At 49.3% G+C, this 10000-nt stretch overlaps 2 protein-coding genes across 4 annotated transcripts; one reads left to right on the top strand and one right to left on the bottom strand.

Annotated features, from left to right (window-relative positions):
* The first annotated feature begins 207 nt into the window (after positions 1 to 207).
* Positions 208 to 4077, top strand: badb (BCL2 associated agonist of cell death b). 3 transcript variants are annotated; one of them, XM_083698136.1, is made up of 4 exons: positions 208 to 358; positions 985 to 1137; positions 1304 to 1536; positions 1900 to 4077. In XM_083698136.1, exons 2-4 carry the CDS (start codon positions 993 to 995, stop codon positions 2044 to 2046), a joined length of 525 nt encoding a protein of 174 aa, XP_083554262.1. In that variant the 5' UTR covers positions 208 to 358; positions 985 to 992; the 3' UTR covers positions 2047 to 4077. The 3 variants fall into 3 exon arrangements, with proteins under 3 accessions (XP_083554262.1, XP_083554263.1, XP_083554264.1); XM_083698137.1 differs by lacking the exon at positions 208 to 358 and adding an exon at positions 389 to 535; XM_083698138.1 differs by lacking the exon at positions 208 to 358 and adding an exon at positions 578 to 680.
* Positions 4078 to 4117: 40 nt separating this feature from the next.
* On the bottom strand, positions 4118 to 8269 carry LOC310824877 (aldo-keto). The gene is made up of 4 exons (XM_083698134.1): positions 8151 to 8269; positions 6989 to 7313; positions 6335 to 6641; positions 4118 to 6110 (listed from the first exon to the last, which is right to left on the bottom strand). Coding segments are annotated over exons 1-4 (975 nt in total). The 5' UTR covers positions 8152 to 8269; the 3' UTR covers positions 4118 to 5768.
* Positions 8270 to 10000: the final 1731 nt, after the last annotated feature.

The following is a 10000-nucleotide window of genomic DNA, read 5'->3' on the forward strand; positions in this document are numbered from 1 at the left end:
TGTGTGTGTGTGTGTGTGTGTGTGTGTGTATGTATTCGATCAAATATTCGCCGCGCACGTACTGTACGCATTACGGTGCGGCCGGCGAGAAAAACAAAACGCGAGCCGCGAGTCCTGCTCGCAACAGTGACGTCGCCGGAGACGCCGCTCAACGCGCCCTGCGCGCGCCCGCCCATTGGTCGAGCGCAGGACGGCGGTGCGGAACCCTGACGCGACGCGATTGGGTGAGAGAAGTCGAAGTCAAAACTGTATTGTACCGTAAAAAGACCCCAGGCAACAACAACACTGAACGAGAAAAGCGAGAGAGAGAGAGAGAGGGGCTTCACATTGGATAGCTTTGCCTGCCAAAAGATTTCGGGTAAGAAAACGCGGTTTTTAATGCTGTTGTTGGGTTTTTTGAAGTGATTCCAACGCGTCGCTTCCGCGGTCGGGTCCCTGTCGCCAAGTTTTCTATTGTCCCCCATAATCAACAACGTGAAGGACGCGGCCAGAGCAACACTTTGAGGAGGAGCAGGCTCGCTTCGGCTTGTTCTGGGTGTGTTTCAATGTAACACGTTGTCAGTGTCAATGTCACGCTATTGTTAAGCGAGGCTATCTCACTTTCTCCGCGGTCAAAACAACTTCTTGCCGGTTGTTACGATGGTGTAGGCTACCTTTGGACCGAGCCCGAGACGAAGGGGGTGAGAGAGGGGGGAGGGAGAGAGGGGGAGTGAAATAATAACGAGGCTAATTTTGCAACACGGACAAAGTAGGCCTGCTCGACACTGGACGGTGCCAGTTCTCAGCTGTCTCAACGCGTCAGGCGTCGTCACTGTTAGAGATCAGACAGATCTTTTGTTTTGTTTTTCAAGACTGTGTGTGTGTGTGTTTTCTTTCCTCCTGTTTTTTTCTGATGGCAAGTGCATCTTGATCATGCTCACTCCTTCTCTCTCTCTCCCCCTCCTTCCCTCTATCAACCCCTCTCTCTCTCTCTCTCATCTCTAGATGTCACCATGGCAGACATATTCAGTATTTCAGACAGCGAATCAGAACCCTTGGAGGAGGTTGGGAGTTGGGAAATGGACCAATCGGTTAGCGTTCAGGACATGAACACAGTGCTAGGCCACTCCCTCACTGGACCTGCCTTGAGACTAGCAGGTGAGACGCCACAGAGGATGCTGGGTAATCTTCACTCTTGCCCTTGGACACAGTACAGTCTATCCTCCCCTGACCCTTGACCCCAATAACAATATATTCATCTTGCTGCTCTGCTCTACCCCTCCTCTCCCTGTCCCATCTCTCTCTCCCCCTCTCCCTCCCGTAGGTGAGCTTGGAAATCGGGTGAGGATGAACTCAGAGTCCCAGGCCTCCACATCTTGTGGGGAGTGGGATGAGCAGTTCCAGGGGAGGGGCTCTGGGGAGGACGACATGCCCGCAGACGGAGCACCATTCCGGGGTCGCTCCCAGTCGGCTCCCCCAGCCCTCTGGGCCGCGAAGAAGTACGGCAGACAGCTACGACGCATGAGTGACGAGTTCGACGTGTGGCTGGACAAAGGGGTGAGGAGAGGGGAGAGAGAGAGAGAGGGAGGGGTGAGACGGAGGGCTGCGGGAGAGGGGGACAGAGAAAGAGAGGGGAAGGAGGGAGGGAGGGAGAAGGGGGGAGGGAGGGGTGGGTGATGCGTAGGTCTGGGGGAGAGAGGGAGAGGGAGGGAGGTGTGAGATGAGGGAGGAGAGGAGAGGGGGATGAATGAGAGACGAATAGTGTTGTTTTTCAGTGTAATGTATTTTTGTCCAGTTGAAGAATCAGCTTCAAAACAGTGTCAAGGATCTCAAATAACCTGATCTCTCTTTCTCTCTTCCCTTCCTCCTCTCATCTCCTGACCCCCCCCCTCCCCCTCCCCCCTCCCCCCTGACCCCTAGGAGATGAAGCGCGTACGGAGCGCGGGCGGGGCCAAACAGATGCACCAGTCTCCCAGCTGGTGGGCCTTCCTCTTCAGTCACCAGGAGACGGAGGGGGAGACACCCCATAATAACCTGACCTCTACAGAGCCACGGGCCTCTGAGTAGAGAGAGGGAGGAGGGAGGGAGGGATGGATGAATGGATGAATAAATGGACGGATGGATGGATGGATGGACGGACGGACGGATGGATGGAGAGGGAGACCACCAAGTACAGAAATCTCATAGCCACTGAGCCAGCACAGTAGAGAGAGAGAGAGATGGAGGTCGACCAATCTGACTCCTTGTCAGAATCTACGGTCCAATCTCTTTCCTCGATTCCCCTCCTCTTCTCAAAGCTCATTGGAGGAGGAGATCAGAGGTTCCTCCTCTCAAACGTTCTCCTCCAATGAGTTGTGAGGAGGAGGAGAGGAGAGAGGGAGCGTGTGAGTGAGTGAGTGAAGACTTTCGAGATTCAGCCCATCAACTACAATCACTGCCATTTTAAATATGGCTGCACTCTGCAGAGCTATGGGAAGAGCTGTCTCCTCTCTGTCAACTCTACGAACAATATTGATAAACGACAATCCTCTTTAGGGCTAATGATATCTTGATAAACGACAATCCTAACAATAGCGCAAACGATATCTTTTGTACGAGAGATGAGCTGCAGGATTAGATTAGATTAGATTAGACGTAGAATGAAATTAGACTAAAGTCAAACCTATGGGGATCTTTTAAGCCTTGGGTCTTTTAAAAAAAAAAAAACATGTAAATACTGTTAATATCTTAATGAATGACGACAAAGCCGTAACATGGATTAAACTGCTGTATAGGGAGGGACGGAACTGGGTCAAACGTATAACGTTTAAAAAACTTGAAACTCGATTTGAGGTGCGCTTGATTCAGGTAAAAGTTTGCACTTCTGGGACCGTCGTTGGACCAGACCGACTCAATCAAGCACAGCTCGGAATGATTTGAAAGTATTTGACCCGGTTCTGATGAGAAAGGAGATGATGTGACTTTTACTATTAGGATAGATGCTAAGTGGGATGCTTGGGACAACCCTAACCCCGACTCTAACCCTAACCTTAAACGTTACTTTAACCGTTCAGTCGATCTCATCTTCAACGGGGTGGCGTCAGAGCCGGTCCCTCCCAAGCATCCCACTTAGTGTTTACCATGTGACTTTTATTATTGCTGTCTATGTGTTCGCCTGCCTGCGCTGTGGCTTACTGTCTACTCCCAGGGGTCGTGTTGTTGAGGCTCTGGGCTGTATGGGGATCCAGACTCCTATCAGAGCCGGTTAAAGGTTCAGCTTGTAGGATTTTGAGCCTAACTGCCAAAGAATTCCGGAACACTCACAACCAAGTGTGCTTTATCCACCATCTTGGAAGTGTTCTGTGGTGTTTACCTACCAACAATACTTGGATTGGCTACAAAATGAAACATCATCATTTGTAAATTTTTGGTGAATAAAGTCACCCTCGGCGCTCTCGAATGTTGACAGTTTGGGGCGACTTTATTCACCCTCGGCACCCCATGGGTTAAAAGAGTGCTAAATGGCCATGAAAACAAACAAATGTTCAGTTTGGCCACAAGAGGGCAGCAAAGCATACAAAAAACTACACGGTTCACCTTAAACCACCCGCCTTTCTCTGCCTGTGGAGCCCTGTGACTGAGCCATGCCCGCACTGCTACAGCCTTAGGCACTCAGGCTTCGCTCACACATGAACAAAGCACAACAACAAGGGTACGTTCAGAAGCGCAATGTTGGAAAAGGCGAGAATGTTCTTCAGGAAACAGTTTGTAACGCTCTGCAACGCCTCAAAGTCTCTTCGCAACGGTTGTGAAGGCGTTTCGTGCGAGGAGGGGTTTTAATTTGGCTTCGTTTCTTTCTTCAAGCAACTGTTTAGGCAACGTTTGCGATTGTGAACGTACCCTGGAATAACCTGACTGGGCTCTAGGATTCCTGTGCAGCAGAGGCCTGACAACTGCCCCTGGTATTACTTGAATCTGAGGTGAATGGGGAATCTTGAATACAACTTCTTTTTTTTTTTCGCCATTTTTTAAAATGACTTTTGTAAATGTATTTTTTTCTTCATAACCACTATCGGTGTAATGGCATAAAACAAACAATAAAGAATTTTATTAACCGTTTTTCTGCTTTTTGTTTATTGGCTAGCGCACGTCTGCAGCTACACATTACATAGTTGGGGAACAACAACAACACTAATGTGAAACATGTGAGACGATTATGATACAGCTATTACATCACTCTTCATCTCCCCAAATGGTCTAGCGGGCAGGAATCTGCGTTTTGTGGTCCTCTGTGGCTCAGTTGGTAGAGCATGGCGCTAACAACGCTTAGGTTGTGGGTTTGAGTCCCGCTGGGACCATATATACTGAAAAATGTATGCACTCACTGCAATGTAAGTGGCTTTGGATAAAAGCGTCAGCTAAATGGCGTACATCATTCTAAGGTAATAATAATAACTGTGCTGTTAGCTGCCTGCATCAGGGGTACAGAGACTTGACAACTGCTACAATCAATCATGGCATTTAGCAGACGCCTTTATCCAAAGCGACTTAGTAAGTAAGTGAATCATCTATCCATCAGTCATCATAAGATAAAGTAATCAATGCTCACACCAGGGGCCACAGGCAGTCACAATGCTAGACGACATTTACATTTATGGCATTTAGCAGACGCCTGATAGTGTCTATGTTAGCGTCTGACAGCGTGTGACGGCGTGGGACATGAGGACGTGGACTCGCTGCTGTACCTACAGCTACACGTTCATGACACTCCTACAGACCAACGCAGGGGAGGCTGGTAGAAATCAGTGTTTGATACCATTCCTCATCCCATTCCATGCATTACAATGAGCCCGTCCTCCGATTACAATTACAATGAGCCCGTCCTCCGATTACAATTACAATGAGCCCGTCCTCCGATTACAATTACAATTAGCCCGTCCTCTTTCTCCAAAGCTGTCGATTTCTCCAACCCTTATGAAGCATGTGTCACTTCCAAACAGGGCTTTACATGGGAAGGGATTGTTGGAAGAGTGCACACTTAAACCAGTCCTATGTTTTTATAAATCAACGTGGGGAAGTACACAAGTGCGTACTTCAGGAGTAGGGTGGTGGGGCGGAGCGGACGATGAAGCTGGCTCCTCCGTAGGTTTCTGTAGCAGGTGAGGAAGAGGAGGCCTCTTCAGAAACAACCCCTAGCCCCCTACATACCATAACGCCTGTGTAGATCTGAGTGGATGGGACAGGTGCAGAGCATGATGGGTACATTTCTACCGAGCCTATAGGTAGTCACGCCGGAAGCGTTAAAATCCCGGAAATCTGAAGCCCCGCCCCTCTAATGGGGTACGGAAGTCAGGTTTCCCCGTTGACCCTCACTACGAACAGCTCACCGTTGGCCGCTTTCCACATTCGCTGTTGTTGTTATTTTCATGTTTCAATAAATGTTTGATTTTTATAAAAACAGTTAGCGGTCATCACCTTCAATCACCTGCATCACGGTTAAAAGACGATTGTACCCCACTGGAAAACACATTGGAAACCGCAGTCCCGTACCCCAGTAGAGAGCTGTGACCCGTCGCACCGTGTCTGTCAGAGGGTCAAGGTGGAGCCTTGTAGCTTGTTGCTTCCACCTATCCCAGCCTCTCAGATCTACTCAAGTGGCTTAGCGGCTAGGGCTTGTTTCTGGACTGGGTTGAGGTCTCTTCAGACTAAACAACTAAACATTAACAAAAAAAAAGCACTTTTTGGTCACATAAGTCTGTGTTCTTGTATCTTCATCACCTTCATCATCATCATCATCATCATCATCATCATCATGCCACCTGTGAAGGGTCCCAGCAGAACTTCTGTCCGCAGTCCATGTCCGCTAGTTTCTCCATGTCCTCACCCCTCAGTTCAAAGTCAAACACCCGCCCGTTCTCCCTGACCCTCTGGGGGTTGGAGGACTTGGGCAAGACGGGGACCCCCTGCTGCACGGCCCACCTCAGCAGTACCTGGGCTGGGGTCCGCCCAGGGTACCCCTGTGCCACCTCCACCACCACGGGGTCCTGGAGCAGGGACCCAGTCCCCAGCGAGGAGTAGGCCTGGAAGCAGACCCCCGTCTCCCCACACAGACGCCTCAACTCCCCCTGGGCCAGGCACGGGTGGTACTCCACCTGGAGGGAGGGGGAGGGCAGAGAGGGAGGGAGGGTGAGAGAGGGAGGGAGGGGGAGGGTGAGAGAGAGGGAGGGAGGGGGGTGAGAGAGAGATAAACGGGATAGAAACAAGGATTTCCACAAGCGTCCTATCACAGAGATCATCTTAAATCCATTGGAGGCTAATAACCAATCAATTCAAACCAATCAATTCAAACCCACCCCCATCCCTCCCCCTGGCTGACCTGTAGCACGGCAGGGACCACCCTGCCCCCCCCCAGCAGGGCCCTCAGATGCCCGGGCGTGTAGTTGGATACCCCGATGGCCCTCAGCCTCCCCTGGGCATGCAGCTCCTCCAGCGCGGCCCAGCTCCGGTCCCTGTTCCCTGGGTTCAGCTGGTCGGCCACCCCCAGGCCCTGGGTCCCGGGCCAGTGGACCAGGTACAGGTCGATGTAGTCCAGGTCCAGCAGCTCCAGGCTCCTCTTTGCCCCCTCCAGAGCTCTGGACCCCTGGTCCTTAGGGCCCAGCTTACTGGTCACAAACACGTCTGACCTGGAGGACCAGAACAGCATTTTGGTACATGATGGATGCTTTTTAATGTTGTGTTGTGTTGTATTGTACATAGTGTTGTGTCATGTTGTCAGCTAAATTGCATATATTATGTCATGTCTGTGGTGTTATGTGTTAATAACATTGAGTACTCCAGTTCCCAGTATGCATTGCGGCCACGCATTAGCAGTCATGCAGACAAGACGTTACTTGTTGCTGAGGAGCCCTCCATGGCGATCCCAAGTGATATAGTATTGGCTTTAAACCGACGCCCGATTTGTCATCTATGAAAGAACAAGCATAACAGTGGCGTACCTGGACAGGCCGTGTTTGGGCAGCAGGTGGCGTACCTGGACAGGCCGTGTTTGGGCAGAAGGTGGCGTAGCGCCCGTCCCAGGTCCGCCTCGTTGCGGTAGACGGCGGCCGTGTCGAAGGCCCTGTAGCCGGCGGCGAGGGCAGCGTCCACCGCCTGGAGGGTCTCCTCTGGACCCCGCAGACGGAAGGTGCCCAGCCCCAGGAGAGGCATCCTGGACCCCGTGTTCAACAGGACGGAGGGGGGGGTGGAGGGGGTGGAGGTAGGGATGGAGGAGGGGGTGGAGGGAGGGATGGAGGGGGTGGAGGAGGGGGAGGAGGAGGTGGAGGGCTGGGGGGATGTCATCTGGGGTTTGGAAGGCACTGAGACACGAGTGAGAAATGATAGAATTTAATTGAGTTTAAATATAATTTCCCTGCAGGGATTAATATGGTCATATCTAACCTAAAATAGCCTGTTTGTTGTTGTTGTTGTTGTTGTTGTTGTATTCTACAGTGTGTAAATGTTATACGGATACTGTGCATCTTGGCCTTGAAAGAGAAATTCACATCTCTGGTCCTCTGTGGCTCAGTTGGTAGAGCACGGCGCTAACAACGCTAAGGTTGTGGGTTTGATTCCCGCTGGGACCATCTGTACTGAAATGTGTGAACTCACTGCAATGTAAGTCGCTTTGGATAAAATCGTCAGCTAAATGGCGTATATTATATAACTCAGTGGGACTAACTGGATAACTAAGCTAAAAGGCCCATCATGACTGAACTTTTTAAAAGATATAATTATGAATACATTATAACTAAGTATAGGTGTAGAATCAAAGTACATAGGGGTTTAATCATAGACTTGTGGGTAAAATGCACCATTTCAATCATACCAATCATTGATAAATCTATACAATCAAACACTAACAGGAACTTTAAAGAAGTCATCCAGCAAAATCCAACATAGCAAAACATTGCAGAGGACCTTCTCAACTTGTCAAAAGCCACTTGCTGATAAGGAGAACGGAATGTGATCTTTTACGTAACTTATCCTCGTTGTCATCAGTATTTATGATTAGATATACACAGCCTCTCCTCCGCTGTAATAAACATCTTTTACTGTCAAACTAGTGTGAATAAGGTTGCAAAAACATACGCAATGTTACAGGTAGGGAGGCAACATAGCTGTTTGGTAAACACGCAAATATTTCAAATACTTACTCAACTAGCTCGCTTCTCCGGATGAATTCTCAGGGCGAATAGTTGAGGAATGTTTACCGTTTCTGCTTCATAATAATACTAATAATACTAATAATAATGATAATAATAATAATCCTCCCCACGTGTGCATCACTTGACAGGCTCGGTCACGTGATCTCTGGGTGGAACATCCTGTTCGCCGTCACCATAGAGACACTAGCAGGACGCCGCTGATTGGATGACGGGTTGTCCTATCAGAGAGGGCTGAGAGGCGGGAATGTGAGGCGAGCTCGTGTGATTGACAGGCTCCGTTTTAACCGTTTCGGAGCTGGACGTTTTTTGGCTGAAAGATTGGTGCGTCTCATACTCGTTGAACTACGGTAGGTGTTGTAGTTTTACCTGTCAAGTCAATAAATATCGGTCGTGTTTTTATGTTTGAGTTGCTATTTGTTGGCCGGTTCACTTGATAGCAATGGATGACAAATTGTTAAAATCATCAAGAGCTTTTTCATAGTAGCCAGCTAGCGAGCTGAGTCAGCTTGATTCGTTCTGGTATCCACTTTTCTGGTCAAACATCCCATTTCAACAACTCATTTCTTATTCTCTAGTATTTAATAAGTCACTGTAGACAGCAGCCGTGTGTAAACTTAACTAACATTATAAGTTAATTATCACATGACCTTGACATTGATGCAGCTCAATAGAAGTTGCTTCCTTGTTTCCTTCCCTTGTCTCCTCTCCTCCATCTCCACTAACACCAAACAGCACCATGCCTGTCCAGACCTTCATCTTCCCTCTACCTGAGACCAGGTTCTTCAGGGCGGGGTGCCATCTCTACAAGTTCAAGATCAGGGCAGGCAGCAACTGCAGGCAAGATACCTGTCTGTCTGTCTGTCTGCCTGGTGTTCTGTCTGTCTGTCTGCCGGTTGTTCTATCTATCTGTCTGTCTGTTGTTCTATCTGTCTGTCTGCCTGCCCGTTGTCCTCTCTGTCTGTTGTTCTGTCTGTCTGGTGTTCTGTCTGTCTGTCCATCCATCTACAGTGTTCAGTCAGATGTTCTGCTTGTTTCCACAGTGCTGAGGAGATGATAGATGAGGAGTTTGTCCACCAGGAGTTAGAGGTAGACTACTGATCAATGGGCTTACACACACACACACACACACACACACACACACACACACACACACACACACACACACATCAATTAGGGGTTAAGTGCCTTGCTCAAAGGCACAACGGCAGTGGTAGGAGCCTTAGATAAGATACAAGCAACCCTCCAGTCACCAGCTCACGTCCAGCTCCCTCCTGGGGTGGGGATCGAACCAGCGACCTGCTGGTCTCTCTAACCTCTAGGCTACCTACCGCCCCAGGTGGTCAGGTGACTTAATCTACTGACACCTGACGACAGCTCAGAAGGAGACATGGAATGGAAACTATTTAGTTAAAAATATGAATTCCAAATACATCATTCATCCACCCATTCATTCACCTATTCATTCATTCATTCATTCATTCATTCATCCATCCATTCATTCATTCATTCATTCATTCATTCATTCCTTCTCTTCTCTCCCTGTAGGATGCCATCAGAGCAGTGCTGGCCAACCTGGACTGTCTCCAGCCCTTCACTACCAGACACTACAACATCTTCCCCTGTATCCCTCACTGTCACACACACACACACACGCACACACACACACACACACACACACACACACACGCACACACACACACACACACACACACGCACACACACACACACACTCTCTCATCTCTGTATCCTTCCACATACTCTCAGCACACACACACACACACACACACACACACACAGACACACCTGTATCCCTGTCTCAGTGAGTGTATACATACATG

Source organism: Argentina silus, assembly GCF_951799395.1.
Source record: "Argentina silus genome assembly, contig: scaffold_237, whole genome shotgun sequence".
In the NCBI taxonomy this organism is placed as follows: domain Eukaryota; kingdom Metazoa; phylum Chordata; class Actinopteri; order Argentiniformes; family Argentinidae; genus Argentina; species Argentina silus.

Coding starts and splice junctions, on each gene's coding strand:
- badb (XM_083698136.1), top strand. CDS start 993: ATGGCAGACATATTCAGTATTTCAGACAGCGAATCAGAACCCTTGGAG. Junction 1,138..1,303: donor ACCTGCCTTGAGACTAGCAG/GTGAGACGCCAC, acceptor TCCCTCCCGTAG/GTGAGCTTGGAAATCGGGTG. Junction 1,537..1,899: donor ACGTGTGGCTGGACAAAGGG/GTGAGGAGAGGG, acceptor CCTGACCCCTAG/GAGATGAAGCGCGTACGGAG.
- LOC310824877 (XM_083698134.1), bottom strand. Junction 6,642..6,988: donor CCCAAACACGGCCTGTCCAG/GTACGCCACCTG, acceptor CTGGTCCTCCAG/GTCAGACGTGTTTGTGACCA. Junction 6,111..6,334: donor TGGTCCCTGCCGTGCTACAG/GTCAGCCAGGGG, acceptor CCCTCCCTCCAG/GTGGAGTACCACCCGTGCCT.